The following is a 22083-nucleotide window of genomic DNA, read 5'->3' as shown; positions in this document are numbered from 1 at the left end:
ATAGAGCTCTATGAATCTGAAATTAAACCGTTAATGAGAACATGTCCTTTTTTATGGAGGTTTGATAGAGGGAACTTAACAGTCGAGGTCTTACGTCCCGAAAGTGAAGAGGTCTTTTCGTCCCGAAACTAATAGTACCTATCTATTGTCTGGTGATATAATGAGATTTCCTGTAATACTTCGTTCTTCGCTAGCCTAGAATATTTTACGTCAATAGGTTTCTATCCGTTATAAGTGGCATGGTCCAGTTGTAACGCTCAATATGTCGATTGTAGAGATTAGGAGATGCCATAGCGTCTGCAGGCTGGGGTAGGCCAGCGTAGTTTGGCTGAGGGACTTTAAACAGAGAAGAGACCAGCCTGAAATTTCCCTTGCTAAAGTAAAGAAATAGCAAAGGTTGAGTGCGAAGAGCATACGAAAAATGGCTTTGGTGAATCTGTTGGTCATAGCTCACCACATTCTCACAGATTGATGTCTGGATGTGAGATTAAGATTACTATTAGCAAAACCATGTTTAATATGAATAATATGATTTTCATCTTGTGGTTATCCAAGGGCAAAATCAGAGGCCTGTGTCTGTGTCCATCTCACTTATAGATATCAAACAAAATCGCAATCTACACTCCATGCGAGAAAAAAAGAGAAATAGAAGGAGGAGAAGGAGAGGAAGAAGAAAAAATACCTGTTTGTTTACCTATTTTTTATGTGTGAGATATTTTGCCGAATTCTTATTAACATATTTTGTGCAAATCTCTTTTGTCAGTCCGAATTTTTAAGGAAGAGTCTTCTGTCATTGTGCTACCCTAGAGATAACTACTTACCTATAAGGTTGGAGACGATTTTTTTGTGTTGTTAACCTTTTCTCGAATTGCCCAAAGTCATCAGTTCATCGGCAGATTTCAATGTCTCAACCTCGGCCAAGGTTATTCCAACAATGGATTAGAGATCTAGAGGCTGAAAGACTAAGATAGGTAGGTACTATGTAATACTTGAAGTAGGTATGTATATTTGCATTATTATCTGGAGGCTGAAAGAGGATAATTTGAATACGAGTGTATTTGCTGCGGCATGCTGTATATTTATCGGCTAACTTTGACTTTATCCAAATGCATTCTTGGATTCTTGTCTTCCTAGAACCACACGTGGCTAGTCCAACTTTCTATCGATCTTGATTCATGTTAGATCTTTCTCTCTATTTCTAATTTCTGCCTGAGGTCGAAATTATGCAGGCACTTACCCGAGTCTATAACTCAATGTTGAAAGGAATGTTGACGTCAGCGCTGTCGTTGATGCCTACATCAAAAACGTCCAATTAGTAATAAGGACTTTTACCAACCTCAGTGGTTAATGCGTTGGACTTTGGATCTGGAGGTTGGTGGTTCGAGTCCAAGTCAAGTCATAAAATTTATCTAGGTGGAATAATGGGGGAACGATATTTGTGACAAGCATTTAAGTATGCTTACTACAATTTGAAATTCCTCCTCCTCCTCTATTAAAGACTTTTAATATTATCAACTTCGTATGCAGAGTCTTTTGTCCAAACGTAACAACAATGCACCATGAAATCAGTCTAGGCTCCATGGCAGTCTAGAGACTCTAGAGGATTCCTAAACCCATTCACCTGGTTAAGGCCTGCCACGACCTAAATACCTTAATGATCGCGAAGTAAACTGCCCGACAATTCAATGGACCATAGAGCACTGTAGACTGGATTCAGCTAATAATGCTTTACCTACCTATTTAGTTCTGCACTTTGTTGAGTGTTGATTCTGCTGGTAAATAATATACACATCCACTAATGGTTCAGTGATTCTAGTTCTCACTCAGGAAAAGGATTCCTATTGGATGGAGCTCTATGAATCTGAAATTAAACCGTTGATGAGGACATGTCCTTTTTTATGGAGGTTTGATAGAGGGAACTGTAACAGTCGAGGTCTTACGTCCCGAAAGTGAAGAGGTCTTATCGTCCCGAAAGTGAAGAGGTCTTATCGTCCCGAAAGTGAAGAGGTCTTATCGTCCCGAAAGTGAAGAGGTCTTATCGTCCCGAAAGTGAAGAGGTCTTACGTCCCGAAAGTGAAGAGGTCTTATCGTCCCGAAAGTGAAGAGGTCTTATCGTCCCGAAAGTGAAGAGGTCTTATCGTCCCGAAAGTGAAGAGGTCTTATCGTCCCGAAAGTTTTCGAAACGGCTGGCTTTCTCCTCCCCTGTCTTCCTTCTCTCTTTGCTTTCGGAACGATGAGACCTCAGACCTCTATCAAACCCCTTAAAATATAATAAGTATGTAAATAAAATAAAAAACAAAAAGCGAAACTTGGAAAACACTTTGTTCATTCAAATGGTTTATCACTTGGTTGAATGTTGACTGTTGGAAAATAATACATGTCTACTTGTCTATTACACATTTACACCCCTAGAACAATAGCATACAGGAAATGGGATTTTGCATATTTTTATAGCTTAAATTTTAATGGCTGAATGACTTGCAATTTTGTGCAATTAGGATCTACCTAAAATTCGCACATACATGAGGACATAGAATCAACTTATTTGATAATTAGTAAGCCAGCAATTAGTATCATATGTTTTTTTATATATATACCTATTTAGGCACGGGTACCTACTTGCATATTTATTATTTACCTGATTTATTAAATAGGTTTGACTGTCATATCCGCGAAAACCCTGCTATAGGGTTCAGTTTAAACATCTTTACCTAATATTTGCGTACATAGGTTCCTATGTTAGTTACTTACTAATTAGTCTAATTACCTTACCTATGTGTTTCGTTTCCTTATTCACCTCTACATCCAAAAATTCAAGGTCTCCGATATTGTATTTTTAACATATTTTTTCCGTCATCCATGTGGTGTTAATGACTTTGAGGGGACGAGGAAAATGACAAGAAGCTTTCCTTGAGAAAATCGGGCAAAAAAAATCCCAAATAAAACATTGGGGAAAATTTGATTTTTTTTTTTTTTTTAAAGAGATTTGATAGAGGGAACTTGAACTTTTAAGGTCTTATCGTCCCGAAACCGAAGAGAGAAGAAAGACAGGATAGGAGAAAGCCAGCCTTTCCGAGAGCGAACATTATACGTTCAGGATAAAAATCCGCCCCGGGAGGGAATCGAACTCACGGCCTAGCGCTCACTATGCGGACGCGCTACCAACCAAGTTGGCTAGAGATTAGATTGGAAAACCAAGTTTGGGAGACATGTGTGTAGCGGGCTTTAGGAGAGGTATTGGTATTGGTAAACGTAGGGCCATCGGAGAGGTAAGTAGGTATCAATTATTTCATTACCTACTGATAAATAATTAATATGTGAGCACTGAGCAATAGCGGTACGTACCCACGTTTTTAGCTTTATTACTTTATTGTTATGAAACGAAGAATTCAGATTGAGGTTGTTGATGTGGATACTGTTACCTAGATAATTTATGGACTTCAATAAAGAAAAGAAATTTTAGTTGTGTCAAACAAACTTAAATGTCACAAAGTTGAATGTGATTTGAACAACTTGTTATCAGAAGGATCTGAAGAGGTTACCATCTGTTTGTTTTCAGGGGAGCTGACTTCTTCCTGCGCAAGATATGACCATCTTCCATCCCCAAGTCCAAGACTGATGTAGGTATGAAACCTACCTGTGATGATTTCGTCCCTCCCACAACTGATAAGGTACGTTTTGTATTAGTGTGTTGAGACTTTAGTGGTAGTTTCTGTCCCCGCCGGGAAAACCCGGGCCTCCCGCGTGCAAGGCGAGCGCAGTGACCACTACGCCATGGGAGCTGGCATAGGTATATTATATTGATTAGTGGAGATGACAAACCTCCTTTATAAGGCCAGAGAGACCGATATTAGTGGAGATGACAAACCTCCTTTATAAGGCCAGAGAGACCGATATTAGTGGAGATGACAAACCTCCTTTATAAGGCCAGAGAGACCGATATTAGTGGAGATGACAAACCTCCTTTATAAGGCCAGAGAGACCGATATTAGTGGAGATGACAAACCTCCTTTATAAGGCCAGAGAGACCGATATTAGTGGAGATGACAAACCTCCTTTATAAGGCCAGAGAGACCGATATTAGTGGAGATGACAAACCTCCTTTATAAGGCCAGAGAGACCGATATTAGTGGAGATGACAAACCTCCTTTATAAGGCCAGAGAGACCGATATTAGTGGAGATGACAAACCTCCTTTATAAGGCCAGAGAGACCGATATTAGTGGAGATGACAAAACTTCTTTATTGAAGCAGCAATTCAGTCAGTCAGCAGAGCGACGCACTGAACGTATCAGTTTCCAATAGTTGCGCGTGGTCAGTACCCGGATGGGTGACCATCTGACCAATCGCGTGCTGCTTTTCCGGCCTCTCTCAGGATAGATGACGTTATAAGTAGGAGGGTAGCTTGTCGCCAAACGAAGGGTAAAACCCACGTCACTACTTTGGTATTTACCTATAGAGTGACGTTAAACGCCTTTAAAAAAGTCCAGTTTCTAGGACCCTACCCATATAGATCTGTTGCCAAACTATTAAATTTATTGGTAATAAAATATATACCTAAGGTACCTACGTAGGCATATGGAATGCGGCAGTGTACCCATGCCAAAAGCTCAGTTGAAGAACTGACCACAGGCTAGGCTAGTAATTATTCATTGTAGGTACTTATAGTTGTACATATTTAGGTATGATTTTTGTGTTGTACTTTATATCATCCAAAATGTCGATTCGGGACGCGAATCCGCGAACATAATTGCCAAATCCGCGAACATAATCGCAAAATCCGCGAACCGCGAACAAAATCGCCAAATCTTCCGCGAAAACCCTGCTATAGGGTTCAGTTTGAACATCTTTACCTAATATTTGCGTACATAGGTTCCTATGTTAGTTACTTACTAATTGCCTTACCTATGTGTTTCGTTTCCTTATTCACCTCTACATCCAAAAATTCAAGATCTCCGATATTCTATTTTTAACATATTTTTCCCGTCATCCATGTGGTGTTAATGAATTTGAGGGGACGAGGAAAATGACAAGAAGCTTTCCTTGAGAAAATCGGGCAAAAAAAAAAATCCCAAATAAAACATTGGGGAAAAATTGATTTTTTTTTTTTTTAAGAGATTTGATAGAGGGAGCTGTAACTGCTAAGGTCTTATCGTCGCGAAATCGAAGAGAGAAGAAAGACAGGATAGGAGAAAGCCAGCCTTTCCGAGAACAAACATTATACGTTCAGGATAAAAATCCGCCCCGGGAGGGAATCGAACTCACGGCCTAGCGCTCACTATGCGGACGCGCTACCAACCAAGCTGGCTAGAGATTAGATTGGAAAACCAAGTTTGGAAGACAATGTGTGTAGCTGGCTTTAAGAGAGGTAAGTAGGTATCAATTATTTTATTACCTACTGATAAATAATTAATATGTGAGCACTGAGCAATAGCAGTACGTACCCACGTTTTTAGCTTTATTACTTTATTGTTATGAAACGAAGAATTCAGATTGAGGTTGTTGATACCTGGGAGTAATTATCTCATTTAATTGTACCTCAATTCAAACCCCGCCTCTAACTTTCCTAATAGGTATCTATGACCTGTGAGGTAGGTACCTAACTATAACCTACCTACACCTCTGATGTTTAAACAAGATACCAATCTGCATTTTGCTTGGATATTGACGTATTTTAAAGGATGAAAGATTCAGGATTAGAGAGACCTCCACCGATATTAGTGGAGATGAACAAACTCCTTTATAAGGCCAGAGAGACCAATATTAGTGGAGATGGCAAACCTCCTTTATAAGGCCAGAGAGACCGATATTAGTGGAGATGACAAACCTCCTTTATAAGGCCAGAGAGACCGATATTAGTGGAGATGACAAACCTCCTTTATAGAAGCAGCAATTTAGTCAGTCAGCAGAGCGACACATACAACGCATCAGTTTCCAATAGTTGCGCGTGGTCAGTACCCGGATGGGTGACCATCTGACCAATCACATGCTGCTTTTCCGGCCTCTCCCAGGCTAGATGATGTTAATACTCGTATCAGTAGGAGGGTAGCTTGTCGCCAAACGAAGGGTAAAACCCACGTCACTACTTTGGTATTTACCTATAGAGTGACGTTAAACGCCTTTAAAAAAGTCCAGTTTCTAGGATCCTACCCATAGATCTGTTGCCAAACTATTAAATTTATTGGTAATAAAATATATACCTAAGGTACCTACGTAGGCATATGGAATGCGGCAGTGTACCCATGCCAAAAGCTCAGTTGAAGAACTGACCACAGGCTAGGCTAGTAATTATTCATTGTAGGTACTTATAGTTGTACATATTTAGGTATGATTTTTGTGTTTTACTTTATAGCTAGGCTTGCCAAATATCCAAAATGTCGATTCGGGACGCGAATCCGCGAACATAATTGCCAAATCCGCGAACATAATCGCAAAATCCGCGAACCGCGAACAAAATCGCCAAATCTGTGACCATAATCGCCAAATCCGCGAACAAAATCGCCAAATCCGCGAACATAATCGCGAAATCCGCGAACATAATCGCGAAATCCGCGAACATTATCGCGAAATCCGCGAACATAATCGCGAAATTCGCGAACATAATCGCGAAATCCGCGAACAAAATCGCGAAATCCGCGAATATAATCGCGAAATCCGCGAACATAATCGGCAAATCCGCGAACATAATCGCGAAATCACATAGGTACGATATGTACATAGGTACGATAGGTGATAGGTAACATACCTATTATTAAAAACAGATAAACAAAATACAGTCGAACCTGGATAAACGAGAATCCAAGGGACCAACTCATTTTTTCGTTTAAGGCGGTTTAATACAACATTTTCTCGTTTATAAAGGTTTAGCAAAGTGGACAAAAAAAAAACTGAACGGGACGCCGGGACACCCCCTGAAATTCGGGACTGTCCCGGCCAATTCGGGACGTTTGGCAAGCCTATTTATAGCTGAGATATTTCAAATTTTTATGTAGGTGCCATTTAAAGCATTATAAAGACAACCATTATCACCTCATTAATTGACACCCTGTACTTGATTGGTTGAAAATCTCGTAATGCCGCTACTGGTGACTGTCCCGGCCAATTCGGGACGTTTGGCAAGCCTATTTATAGCTGAGATATTTCAAATTTTTATGTAGGTGCCATTTAAAGCATTACAAAGACAACCATTATCACCTCATTAATTGACACCCTGTACTTGATTGGTTGAAAATCTCGTAATGCCGCTACTCGATTGTCCTCAAGAGGCTGAGTGCATCCCGCGTTCCAAGCACAGAGCCGAAAAAACTTCAAGTCTGCCGGGAATCGAACCCAGGACCTCCAGCGTGCCTAGTGTGATTCCAACTCATGGAGGTTGCTAGTTCACCTTGATTCCTTTTGTTTTAATGGTCACTGTCATTCTATCACAGTGGGCGCCTATGCGCTAATGAGTTTTGTGTGATTGTCATTTGTTAGGTAATCTTCAATCTGAATGAGTTAAAGATGAGAACAAAGCTCTTGTTTCTGGGTACAAGGTTAATTGAGAAAACACCTGGATTACGAGTTAGTATAATTCATAGACTTGTTGTTAATCAAATAAATCTCATGAGCAACAAAGGTGTTATGTAGGTATTTTTAATTAATTACTCATGTTCTCGTAGGTAGGTACCTATGTCTTATGATTTATTGGTACTCTTTTCTCACAAATGAGTAAAGAAGACTCATATTATGTGCATGAATTAATGAGTTATGAGCACAGCCTTAGTTGGCATAGGCCCTTAGTCATACCATTGTTTCTGGGTACAAGGTTAATTGAGAAAACACCTGGATTACGAGTTAGTATAATTCATAGACTTGTTGTTAATCAAATAAATCTCAAGAGCAACAAAGGTGTTATGTAGGTATTTTTAATTAATTACTCATGTTCTCGTAGGTAGGTACCTATGTCTTGTGATTTATTGGTACTCTTTTCTCACAAATGAGTAAAGAAGACTCATATTATGTGCATGAATTAATGAGTTATGAGCACAGGCTTAGTTGGCATAGGCCCTTAGTCATACCATTTTTCCTCCTCCTCCTCCTCCTCCTTCTTCTTCTTCTTCTTCTTCTTCTTCATCTTCATCATCTTCTTCTTCTTCTTCTTCTTCTTCTTCTTCTTTATGAAAATAGTCTCAAATTTTAGCAACCGAGTTCACCAGAAAGCAATTGTGTGTGTGTGTGTTTTTTTTTTTTTTCAACAGGAAAAATCCCTTTTTGACTCATAAACACACTACCGAGTACCGAGAATGACCAATTGACCACTTTCTGCGAACGTCAAGAGCGAATATACCACTGGATAGTTATTATCCAACACCTATTGTAGGTACCCATCTATCACATCTATGCCATATCTTATAATCTTATCATAATCAGACACATTGAGAAGCTGTTCCTAATTTTTTTTTTTTTTTTTTTTTTTTTTTTTTTTTTCAACAGGAAAAATGCCTTTTTGACTCATAAACACAATACCGAGTACCGAGAATGACCAATTGACCACTTTCTGCGAACGTCAAGAAAGAATGAACCACCGGATAGATATTATCCAACAACTATTGTAGGTACCCATCTATCACATATTGCCATATCTTATAATCTTATCATAATCACACACATTGAGACCATGTTTAAACATCCACTACACCTAGGAACACAGTCCACATGTATAAAATACAGCTTAGGATTCCTAGGATTGGACGATTAGGTAATCTAATAGATGCCCACATCCTATGACTTGTCTGTGTATTGTTTACGAATTACCGTGTTTACGATTACCAATCGAGTCAGTAGTGCCATCGCATCGGTAGGTAGATAATAGATACCTACCTATTATTCAATCTAAATTCCAATGACTCCATAATATCTCATTTTGCAAAATAATAATACCTACCTATTATAGCTAAGGATGAGCTAATCACTCAGAGGTAACACACAAAGTCACACAGTAACTTAGCTTTAACATAAAGGCTTTAGATCAGACACAGACACGTTTCACATGTTTTACGTGTAGGTACCTCAAGTTTAAAATTAGGTATCCACAGTATCATTTTCCCTATTTAGTACCCAGTAGGACTGATGGATGACTTTGGTGCTTAATACTTGTTAATTGGCCATTATACCTAGGTACCTATTGTTTTAAAGATTTACCTGGTGTAATAGCTACAAGTATAACAAATTACCAGGAACTACGTTACTATGTAAAACTTGTACCTATTGTTTAAATTTTACAACTAGCTTGTCACTCTTCTACAACTAGCTTGATAGGCACTAGGGTAGGTTGCAATTAAGTGCTATTATTTTTACATTTCACTAAATAATTGCTCATGAGATGAGTCATTAAGTCATTATGTAGGTAGGTATTTCATTAGGTACCTGAATTTTACTGCTTCTGTTTTTCTAATGAACAAACTTCTTTTGTAGGTAAACCCATTAAAATAGACAAAAATAGGTATAGGTATATGCCCGTTGGTTAAATTTTCCTTAATAGGTATATATTATTATTAATAATGTATTATTAATTATTATTATTTTTATATAGAATTCTGGAAAACCAGATAGTTTTGTTTGATAAATATGTACTTGTAAATATAATATTTGTTCAGGTTTTTAATGACGGAGGTTTTACCTTCCATTTGCGGTGACAAGCTCTTCCCCTCCTCACATTAACCACACCCAGCTTGAGTGGAACCAGGAATAGCCAGCAGCACAAGATAATCCAGATGGTCACCCATCTGGATACCAACCACGCGTAACGTTGCTTAGCAGTGATCCATCGCGAACTGGTGTATGCAACGCCGGCTCCTCTGGCTATTGGTATGTTACATGGTGTGGATACTGTTACCTAGATAATTTATGGACTTCAATAAAGAAAAGAAATTTTAGTTGTGTCAAACAAACTTAAATGTCACAAAGTTGGATGTGATTTGAACAACTTGTTATCAGAAGGATCTGAAGAGGTTACCATCTGTTTGATTTCAGGAAAGCTGACTTCTTCCTGCAGCAATTTTTTTGCAATTTCACTTTTTTGTTGTTGTAAACATCATAAATAGACTGTCCACACCGAAACAATTCATTTGATACCCCACTTAATAGAATTTCAAAGGAGCAACAATTACACAGGTTTAACCCTCAGGGGTGGGGGTTAAACCCAATTTTCGTAGGTATGAAACCTACCTGTGATGATTTCGTCCCTCCCACAACTGATAAGGTACGTTTTGTATTAGTGTGTTGAGACTTTAGTGGTAATTTCTGTCCCTAGTTAAATGTATAGTCCAAAAATGACAAGGTTCCATTTTGAGTTTTCGTGCCTTGTAAACGCTAGGTCAAGGAATCGATTCCTACCGGGGGCGGAAATTATAAAGAGATAAGGTTAGTTCTCGGAACGACTGGCTTTCTCCTATAGGTACTCTGTCTTGCTACTCTTGAGTCAGTATGAAAAGTAACCATTTTCAACTCGCTCTAGCTCCCACACTATTTGATGTGGACCAACGAAACTTGCCATGCATTGTTATTACTATGTGGGACTCTATTAGTGTGAAAAGTTTCAAAGTGATGAGTGAGTGAGTCAGTAGTAAAATTAGCGATTTTCAAACCGTTTTTTCTACCCCTTCCGTTAAGGCTAGAACTTCGGAATTTCGCAGGTATAATAAGGAATAATAAAAAAAAAAAAAAAAAAAAACAAACAAACCAAGTGAGTTACGTATTTTGGTGTGTGTTAGCTCTCAGCATAGGGGACCCCCCAAGCTCTCTGTAAATATTTGACCATGATCTTGAACCAAGATTATTATTAGAGCAGAGAGCTTTGAACTTGCTCGAGATATGGCTGATGAAAGTCCACTCTGATTGGTTCAGACTACATAGGTTGATAGATGGTTTGGTCAGGGGACCAAAGCTTAATGACACGTGACAATTCGTAAGGTATAGAGATACACGGTATACGTGACATCACGTGATACTGCCAAGAAACTACCAAAACCTACAATGAATATGTATGTTTGTATGTAGGTAAGTATCCCTGATCTTCTTGACAGTGGAGATTTTTAAGAAAGTCGGAAACGACTAATACCCCGAATCATCATGAATCATCCCTGATCCTCTAAACAGCCAACAATTTTGCAGCGTTGAATTAATATAACCCAGGGCAACAAAAGTGAACAAAGCACTTTGCATTCCTCTTGCGCTCTTGCAGAATAAGTACCTAAAGTATAGTGCTTTATTTAGACTGTCCGCTTAGGACAAGTTGTTCATACCTAATTATTACGACCTCTACTTATGTGATATTTAGGTATAACGAGTTAGAAACTCCTGGTTCAATAGAAAGGTATTCAATATATTTTTTTTAGAGAGCTCGTGCAACGTGCATCAACTGCATTCTCCTGGTAATGATGTCGGTTATATTGGTAAATAGGTATATGATTAGGGCTATACATATTGGTAAAGAGGTATACTTATGATTTAGGGTTACGGTATAATATCATAAGTTGGTCTAATGGGAAACTAATGAAGACATACGTCATACTCATACTTCATATCGAATACGTGGTGCTATTATGGTACTGAGTAGCTGAATACTATAGGTATATTATGTGAATGCCATTTCAATATTGTCTGAGATGAATAGTCAATGATTTATCAAACTCGAGACTCGGAATCATGAGACTAGTAGAGCCGAGAGAGAGAGAGAGATTTCTCTGTAACAATACACAATAATATTAATGAGCCATAGAAAATCACGACGATTTCTTTCTTTCTTTCTTGTTGTCATCACGTCTCCTTAGGTCAAATCTTTTGTACCTGCCCAGAGATCGATCCATCGTACACCTCTGATGTTCCATTTGAAAAAAGCTAGAATAAAGGGTGAGTCAGGAGTTCTGTTTGAAATCTCTTCATCATGTCCAATGCAAGTCATACTGTGACAAAGCTGCAGATCATTTTCATCACCTACATCTAAGCAAGTATACCTACATACGTAATACGTATCTATCAATAAACACACACATTTGTATATTCTCCTTCCAACTAGCTTTGACTCTCAAAAGACTATTCTCCATCACTTCAAAATATAGTTTTCAGAAAAGACTTGTAAATTGTACTCACTTTCCGCTGGTGACTATGTGGAGATCAGTTGATTTAGTGACGCGATGAAGATCAGCTATGGGATGTTTTCGTTTTCTTGGGTAATGATCCGAATGCAGAGATGACGGTGCCTTTGGTTCCTAAAATAAGAAAAGAAAAGAGATCAGAAGATTTAGTCATTTTATGTGGTTATCTAAAAGAGAAGATAGAGATCAGAAGAAGGAAAGAAAATATATCTAGTTGTTCTATTCTATCTCAACATTTGAGTGAGTGAGTCAGTCAGTCGTAAAATTAGCGATTTTCAAACCGTTTTTTCTACCCCTTCCGGTAAGGCTAGAACTTTGGAATTTTGCAGGTATAATAAGGAAGTATAGGTTAACATATGGTCCAAATTTCGTGAGATTACATTGAAAATTGACGGAGTTATGATAGGGGTAAAAATGCGTCGAAATGCTTCGTGTAATATATCACACTGGCGTGCTCAGGCCGGAACTTGGCCTGGCGCACTGCCGTGCGCCTAGATATTCACTTATGAACGTAAACCTCAGAATCCATTCACCTAAATTCATATCTCATAAACGATTCACCTATTCGCCATAACGTAAATACAAACACAAACCATTCACTATAAACACTTTATGACACATCAATCATTTTACTACGGGATGCTATGGTTGAATATTGGATAAGTAGAGAGAGGAATAAGCTAGGGACTTTTTATTACCAATTTCAAGTTTATAACCCATAAATACATACTCGTATAGTTTGAGTTATCTACATCACATAGGTAGATATGTACCTAAGTAACTAGGTATACGTACCTATCTATGTACGTACAGCTAGGTACATACATAGGTACCTTTGTAACGTACCTACATACATTCACAAATACATACCTTGTTAAAATGCCATACGATATAGGTATATAATATTGAAGGGACAGCTGGAGATTGGAGATCGTTGGATTTTACGACGAAACTATCAGGGCGTATGGTCAGAAAAAATATGGGGACACATCATTAGCTTTTTTACCCTGTGACCCTTTTTTGGGAGCCCATTTCTGGGAAAAAGTCGGAATGACGTCAAAGGTTTATCAATATTACGTTAAAACAGTTACCTTTAACCTTTGCGAAGTGCGAAATGTGAAGTGAGAAGATTTGTCTAAAACTGGAATAAAAAAGTTTCCCACTATTCCCCAGTAGCCCAGTACCCAATAGTCAGTTGAGAAGTTTCTGAAATGAATATACAAAGAACGCCTGATAAATCGGTACGCGACGCAACGTGGCATGCATTTTTGTAAACACGAGGGAATTTTTTGATGGGAATTTCATACCGAAAAAAATCCCTCTTGTAATATATTTCAATCAAAACGCATTTTACAAAAAGATAAACAACTTCCCCCACCCAACTTGCATCTTGCAATCTCGAAGCTTGCAATTTGCATCTTGCATGTTGCACGGGGTAGGGGAACTCTCTCAGCTCTCTTGCAAATTTTGCAATCTCGGTCTCGAATCGGGTTCTCCCTTCCTCTTATCACCTTATCACCAAAACTGGTTGATTTAACTTTTTAAATCTGTTAGTTACTGAGAGTTCCTTGTGATAATAGCTCGTGATATTTTTTACTGTCGTTTATTTTTGTATTCGGAATTTCGGATCAAGAGGCAATCATAACAGTTACTGACCTCTATCCCCTGTTATGACTCCAGAATCCAGATTTATCCTGGGACCCGTGAAGTGTGAGTCAATTAATCAATTATTCAAATCCCAATTCGGTGCCTACCTTCGGATTTTTGCTTCTTTATGAGATTATTTATCATTTGAGCATAATGCTTAGAAGGAGATTTGAGTTTGGCAATGCTACTGATCATGATGGGGTTATGGTTTGTTTAGGGTTACCTTAGTACAGGGTTATTAAATACCTACTGATATAACAGTGTTTTCTTTCCTTATCCTATAGGAAGGAAAGTAATGCAATTATTCAAAAATATGGCACCTACTAGTGGTTAAGTGAAACGTAGGTTAATTATGCAGAAGTCATGTCCGTGGAAAAGAAAAGCTCATTTTTGTATTTAACCTAATCCTATAATAACACTAATCACTGCTCTAATTGTGAAAACTCCTTCTTGTGTTTAACCTAAGCCTATAATAACACTGGTCACTGCTCGTTTGTGCCAGTTCCTTTGGTAGCAATATTCCATGGACATGTCTTCTGCACAAGTACCAAATGTAGAACTCACGTGGGAAAAAGGTACTTCCAGAGCAATATTAAGCCTTTCACTTAGTTAAACCCTAAAATATCTGTATTGGACAAGCCATTTCAGAAGTTCCTATGGCAATAGGTAGAGATTTCTTGTGGTCCCTCAAAGGCTTGTTCAGGCCCAAAATTTAATGCAAACATTTTAGAGCCTAGCATTTCAATCTAAGCACATGGAGAATATATTCCACAAAGTAGCTCTGTGGAATGTTCCCAGGACTGGGTCTGTAAAAAAACCAGTGTAATCTCCTGTGAATCATCACAAAACTGCCAACTAGGTCAAGCAAAGAGACTAATATAGTGATAAATAAGCATAAAAGGCAGGAGAAATATCAAATGAATTATAACACAATACCTACAAAACTGTGAGTCATATTTTATTTTGCTGTTGATTCATTTCCAAGTTTTCAGTCTTATGTAATCTAAAAGGGAAGTATTTGCCTTGCAAATGTGGTTACACCATCCAAGTTAAAAGAAAGCAATCTATTAGAATACTAACCTATTTATTAATAAATCAATTTTTGTATGTTTCAGACTGATGTGGAATTGGGCTTCCCTAAGGTCACCAAACCAAAACATGATTCCAGCACACTAAATGACAAACCACCAAAGAAAGTAAAAAAATCTGTCATACGCAAACTCTTGAAGTTTGGTCTCAAAGTTTTTCTCGTGCTCAGTTTATTGCTGTTGTTTTCCGCCATGATTTGGCTGTCATTTGGTTGGATGTTTTTGGTGCAGCTGGCATTAGTGGCTTTTGTGGCATATCTCGTTGCTGGAGGAGGCTACCAGTTCCTGATATTACTGTTTAGAACTGCACCAAGGGATTTAATGTAAGTAATACTGATTTGACCTTTTAATGTACTATCTGAAAGGATTTTCCAGTTAAGTTCAATAATAAAATTCTTGTGTATTCTGTTGAAAAAACCCACCGATTTTGCTTTTGTAAAACTTTTTTATTATTATTATCATTTTAAGGCAAGTATTAACCTACTTAAGTAAATTGTAAATTGAAGGACTATTTGTAAGTCTACTTTGTCTGCTTGGATGGACAGAAAATTAATGGTTTATTATTTTCCTTTCCTATGTTCTCTTTTTTATTTTTTTTTCTCTCTTTTTTTATATGTTTTAATGTTCTAAGCAATTATATTTGTATTATGGAACAATAAATAAATTACCAAAAATTACCAAATTATACCCACATACAAAGTATGTGTACTTACATGTACTATGTAATATTTCTGTAAGTAGTATGGGACAGAATAAATTGTGTCTGATTTTTTTCTTAAATCTTGTTCTTGAGTTGATTATCTGTGTTTCAAAATAGATAAGAAACTGGGCTATTCCAGTTTTTATTTCTATGTACCTACTTACATGTACTATGTAATATTTCTGTAAGTAGTATGGGACAGAATAAATTGTGTCTGATTTTTTTCTTAAATCTTGTTCATCTTGTTCTTGAGATGATTATCTGTGTTTCAAAATAGATAAGAAACTGGGCTATTCCAGTTTTTATTTCTGTGTTGATTGCATTGGGGCTTTTGACATATTGTTCAATTTTGCCCTTCACTTGAAAATGCCTCAACTTTCTCATTAGATAGGTACCTACCCTACTCTTTACCCCTCTCACTCTCCCTCAATATCTTTTATTTATTATTTCATAAATTTTCCTGTCAGGGTCATCCTTTTAAAACACCATACACCCATAGAAGTTCTTTCGTTATCCTAAGTATGTACCTGTTTTATACCTGTTTTCTTAGGTAGGTAGGTTGGAGGCTACTAACTTAACTCATAGAAAATTCGATTGTACCGGTACTTCATTCATTATTTTCCTCATATGAGTTTTCAAAGAGGGGTTGCCTACTTGTTAGCATAGGCAAACCTACGCTGAAAATTTCATGATAAGTTCGAGTTTCAAGTGTCATTATTGCATTTTGAATTACACTCATTTCCTTCTGAGATTTCCTTACATTTTACACTCTGATATCGAATTTCCATCTGTAGGTAGGTATTATGATTACTCAACAACTTAATACCCTACATCCTACATTACCTATTGTAAAATCCCAAGTTTAATATTTATTTAATCCTAAATTTAATGTGTTCAAACACCAGAGTTTACGTACGTAGGTACAAATCATAAAAAATAAATTCCATTTAGGTAACAAAACATATATACCTACTTATGAACATCATATTTGGGGAAAAAATTTAATGATGAATTTTATAGATAGGCAACACAGCCATACCATACAGTCTGCAGTTAGTGATTTATGTACCATGAAAGTTATAATCTCACAGTAATCACAAGTCACTTATGAACGTTTGTCGTTTGTGCGATGTGCAATAATTACCTATGCTTCAGTTGAGACTGCACTGACAGTTAAAAAATAAAGTTCCATATCATCCTCGTAATAGTATTTGTAAAGGTTAGGTTCAAGTCGGCACCTAACATACTTGTTTGTTCCTTCTGACTGTATTCCATAGTGAACATAAGCAATAAGAGAAGACAATAGTTTTGGTTCCCCACATGCTTACTTGGTCCTTTATTCCACATTGAACATGAGCTAAATAGAACAATAGTTTTTAAATACCTACCCAGGCTGGGCACTGGACATGTCCATTTTCATTTAGAATAAAATTGAACTAACTACCAGGTCGTTATGTAATCGGGATTAATTTTATTGCTCTACTTATTTCCTGTTTTGGAGTAATCTCAGTATATTAGTGTGACAATGGCTTTTCTTCAACTTGTCTCATAAAAAGATTGTTTGAATGCTTTTATCATCTCATAAAAGAATGTTAAATGCTAGATGTTTCTTATTGGAATCAAGAATAATCAGAATAATAATTCATATTTATTCAGCGAAAATGTTTCCCTTGCCTATTTACTTATGTATGAGATTAGTACCAACACCTGCCTGCATCGTCAATAGTCAATATTTTTCTTTTGAAATTTCCCCATATTTCGTCGTATATTAATTAGTTATTGTTTGTTTAATTTAGGGGAACAGGTGACCCTTTCCCATAAGTTTCTAGTTTGTAAATGAAGTTTTACTTTGTGTCCTCGTTATTTTGCAAACTCTCCCTAAGTCCACAACTTATGTACGTAAGTTGTGAATTGTTTCAAACTTTCAGCAATCTTCACCTCAAAACAACTTTATTTGGACCAATGGAAAAAAAAACTATCAACTGGGAAAATCGACTTTCCACCTTTCCAGTCTCAACTTAGCTGTATAAATGATGGAGGTACCTATCTGGGATTTGTCTGGGATCTTCTACTGGGATTTGTTTTTCCCCTTCTTAACTGGTTTGTTTGGACCATCCGCTTTCTTCCTACCGAAACCTGCTCGGGTGTCCTGTATATCGATTTGCCAAGACTTCTACTCTACTGTGAGTTCCGAGATACATCACGCTATCTTGATTCTTGATTACCAACACCGTGATTAGGTACTTAGGTAGTATAGGTACTCGTCAAGGCCACACAGGCTCAGTGGTTCTTTAATTACGACACTTCTTATCAACCCGTTATGGCTCGAGCGAGCTGTAGAAGTGAAATGAGAGAAAAAAATTGCCAGGATTTGATGGCATACCTACCTATGTACTTTTGTGAAATTTGGCAATATTACCGTGGCACAAGCTCTGCTTATACGGGTGGGTATACCATTTATAAGAAAAATGTATGTTCTGAGTTTTTTGTCAATCAAATATAAATGGAAACTTATTAAAAAATAAAAAAAAGTTCCACCCCTTTTAGTTAGGATACCGGAGCCAGCGGGGATAGCTCAGTTCCCAATGGATCACTGAAGTTGAGCAACGTTGCACGTGGTTGGTATCCGGATGGGTGACCATCTGGGCAATCCTAGCTGCTGGCTTCTCCCGGCCCTTTTCAGGCTGGATGAGATTAATTCGAGTAGGCGCGGCGGGTAGCTTGTCACCGAATGGAGGGGACAGTGCCATTAAAGTTAGATTCATTAAAAAGATTCCCGCTTGGGGGCGAGCCCCCCCCCCCCTCCTTCGAGCTTCATTTGTCTCCTTTATTGTAAGCCAGACTCCTAAAATTTGGAGCATTCAGGCCCTTTCCCTCGACAAAATCCTGATAATGAGTAAATTTGTTTAAATTGCAGGGCTCTACAAAGGTACCTGAGATTCCTGTGGGCTGCAAGACGTGTTGCCCAGAAGGATTTGACCATAGCTGACATATTCCGGGAACATGCCGTCCGGAGTCCTAACAAGGTTATCTTCATGTTTGAAAACACCGAGTGGACAGCTCAGCAAGTAAGTATTTTTGTCAGAGGTGTAAGTGTTTTTGTTAGAGGCTAAGGTTTTACCCCCCAGTTGGCGACAAGCTAACCGTTTCCACATTCATCTCACTTTGAGATATTGGGAAAATCCTACAATGCTGCAGTGAGCACCAAAGTTGTGACATAATAACACAAAGAAACTGCATTTACATTTACTAATAGAGTTATATTCTCCCTCAGGTACCTGGATATGAGGGACGTGCAGGAATGGCCGCCATCTTGGATATTAACAAAAGTCTGGACGTGACTGCAGTATCAGAAGGAATCAAGAAAGCCTTGCCTTCCTATGCGAGACCCTTGTTTATACGGTGTCTGCGTGAAGTAGAGATGACAGGTAAGAGAAGTAACGTCCGGCGTGGTGAGAATTTGAATGGGTGACGGGCTTCTTGGTTTGGGCCAGGTGGTATCTTGGATATTAACAAAAGTCTGGACGTGACTGCATTATCAGAAGGAATCAAGAAAGCCTTGCCTTCCTATGCGAGACCCTTGTTCATACGGTGTCTGCGTGAAGTAGAGATGACAGGTAAGAGGAACTGAAGTAACGTCCGGCGTGGTGGGAATTTGAATGGGTGACGGGCTTCTTGGTCGGAGCCAGGTGAAAGCCACACCGTCTTGTCCTATTCAGATCCAGACCAGAAATCTAAAGGCCCTCCATAACCCAAGTACACACGTTTCGATTTTTCTTACCATTAGATGGGACGATAAATCGCATAGAAATTACCCCGGACAAAAGAAATTTGGTGGAGGAAAAAAAAAGTTTCATGATTGTGAACGTGAGCCATAGTATAGTGTATAGAGTGTAGCAGACGTTGCTTTACATTGCTATTACCTATTGTTCTTTTCAGGTACGTACAAGCTGAAGAAGTTAGATCTGCAGAAGGAAGGCTTTGACCCGAACGTTATTCAGGACAGGTTATACTATCTGTCTAGCAAAGGTGTCTACGAAGAATTAACTCCAGAGGTGTATAAGGATCTTGTCCAGGGTAATATAAGACTCTGAGAAGCTTAACCCTTCGAAATATCGTCGCAGCTTCAAAATATCGTGCCAACGAATCCTTGATATGCGGAAAACCTTGCCAGAAAACACATGGTACCAAATTCTCAAAGGTTTTAACAGCACTTGTACAAGAGATTTTCAGAGACGGGAGTTCTACGCTCCATTCGGCGTGGGTTTCACGCCTTCTCACATTAACCTCATCCGAGTGAAGTCGGGAAAAGCCATCAGCATGCGGTTGCCTAGATGGTCACCCAGCCGAATATCAGCCAACGTGGCTCTGATCCTCTGATTGTTGGATTCTTGGTTGGTTGGGAACCGGTGCATTCAACGTGCTGTCGCCGCTAACATTCGCACAAATTTCAATGCAGCTCAATAAGGTTTCTTTCCTTGTTAGTTTTCCAAGTCCCAAGTTGAAAAAAAAGCCAAAAGTTATTACAGAAGAAAAAAATTAAAAACTTTAAACTATCAAAATCACACTTAAATAAATGTTAATAAAAAAAACTATCATAATAGTTTTTGTTACAAAACATTTTATAAAGAATTACTATGAAGTATTTTAAATACCACCATTAATGGGGTGTACCTATACCTACTATTGTTTTCTACCTATAAACATATTATACCTTAGTTTAATGGAGCAGTTGCAGTTGTTTAAATTTTACAACTAGCTTGTCACTCTTCTACAACTAGCTTGATAGGCACTAGGGTAGGTTGCAATTAAGTGCTATTATTTTTATATTTCACTAAGTAATTGCTCATGAGATGAGTCAATGAGTCATTATGATAGGTAACATACCTATTATTAAAAACAGATAAACAAAATACAGTCGAACCTGGATAAACGAGAATCAGGCTTTAGATCAGACACAGACACGTTTCACATGTTTTACGTGTAGGTACCTCAAGTTTAAAATTAGGTATCCACAGTATCATTTTCCCTATTTAGTACCCAGTAGGACTGATGGATGACTTTGGTGCTTAATACTTGTTAATTGGCCATTATACCTAGGTACCTATTGTTTTAAAGATTTACCTGGTGTAATAGCTACAAGTATAACAAATTACCAGGAACTACGTTACTAGTATCCACAGTATCATTTTCCCTATTTAGTACCCAGTAGGACTGATGGATGACTTTGGTGCTTAATACTTGTTAATTGGCCATTATACATTATACCTACCTATTGTGTTAAAGATTTACTTGGTGTAATAGCTACAAGCATAACAAATTACTAGGAACTACGTTACTTTGTAAAACTTGTACCTATTGTTTAAATTTTACAACTAGCTTGTCACTCTTCTACAACTAGCTTGATAGGCACTAGGGTAGGTTGCAATTAAGTGCTATTATTTTTACATTTCACTAAATAATTGCTCATGAGATGAGTCATTAAGTCATTATGTAGGTAGGTATTTCATTAGGTACCTGAATTTTACTGCTTCTGTTTTTCTAATGAACAAACTTCTTTTGTAGGTAAACCCATTAAAATAGACAAATAGGTATAGGTATATGCCCGTTGGTTAAATTTTCCTTAATATATATTATTATTAATAATGTATTATCAATTATTATTATTTTTATATAGAATTCTGGAAAACCAGATAGTTTTGTTTGATAAATATGTATTTGTAAATATAATATTTGTTGAGGTTTTTAATGACGGAGGTTTTACCTTCCATTTGCGGTGACAAGCTCTCCCCCTCCTCACATTAACCACACCCAACTTGAGTGGAACCAGGAATAGCCAGCAGCACAAGATATCCCAGATGGTCACCCATCTGGATACCAACCACGCCTAACGTTGCTTAGCAGTGATCCATCGCGAACTGGTGTATGCAACGCCGGCTCCTCTGGCTATTGGTATGTTACATGGTGTGGATACTGTTACCTAGATAATTTATGGACTTCAATAAAGAAAAGAAATTTTAGTTGTGTCAAACAAACTTAAATGTCACAAAGTTGGATGTGATTTGAACAACTTGTTATCAGAAGGATCTGAAGAGGTTACCATCTGTTTGATTTCAGGAAAGCTGACTTCTTCCTGCACAAGATATGACCATCTTCCATCCCCAAGTCCAAGACTGATGTAGGTATGAAACCTACCTGTGATGATTTCGTCCCTCCCACAACTGATAAGGTACGTTTTGTATTAGTGTGTTGAGACTTTAGTGGTAATTTCTGTCCCTAGTTAAATGTATAGTCCAAAAATGACAAGGTTCCATTTTGAGTTTTCGTGCCTTGTAAACGCTAGGTCAAGGAATCGATTCCTACCGGGGGCGGAAATTATAAAGAGATAAGGTTAGTTCTCGGAACGACTGGCTTTCTCCTATAGGTACTCTGTCTTGCTACTCTTTTCGCTTTCGGGACCATAGTACCTTAGTAGTCATAGTCTCCTTCATTAAAAAAAAAAAAAAAAAAAAAAA

General features: G+C 37.9%; 2 protein-coding genes across 2 annotated transcripts in view; both read left to right on the top strand.

Annotated features, from left to right (window-relative positions):
• The window catches only part of LOC103519944 (long-chain fatty acid transport protein 4-like), a 57309-nt gene that overhangs the window by 2301 nt on the left and 32925 nt on the right, over positions 1 to 22083 (top strand). The window contains exons 2-4 of the mRNA XM_026831233.1: positions 3560 to 3671; positions 14896 to 15191; positions 18486 to 18636. Coding sequence (XP_026687034.1) covers positions 3627 to 3671; positions 14896 to 15191; positions 18486 to 18636 — 492 coding nt within the window. The 5' untranslated portion in view covers positions 3560 to 3626. The remainder of the gene's footprint in view (positions 1 to 3559; positions 3672 to 14895; positions 15192 to 18485; positions 18637 to 22083) is intronic.
• On the top strand, positions 18847 to 20099 carry LOC103519845 (long-chain fatty acid transport protein 4-like). The gene is made up of 2 exons (XM_008484936.2): positions 18847 to 18996; positions 19508 to 20099. The coding sequence occupies exons 1-2, from the start codon at positions 18870 to 18872 to the stop codon at positions 19660 to 19662; spliced, it is 282 nt and encodes a 93-aa protein (XP_008483158.1). The 5' UTR covers positions 18847 to 18869; the 3' UTR covers positions 19663 to 20099.

Source organism: Diaphorina citri, unplaced genomic scaffold, assembly GCF_000475195.1.
Source record: "Diaphorina citri unplaced genomic scaffold, Diaci psyllid genome assembly version 1.1 scaffold68, whole genome shotgun sequence".
Lineage (NCBI taxonomy): Eukaryota > Metazoa > Arthropoda > Insecta > Hemiptera > Psyllidae > Diaphorina > Diaphorina citri.
This window is presented reverse-complemented; position numbering and strand designations above follow the sequence as displayed.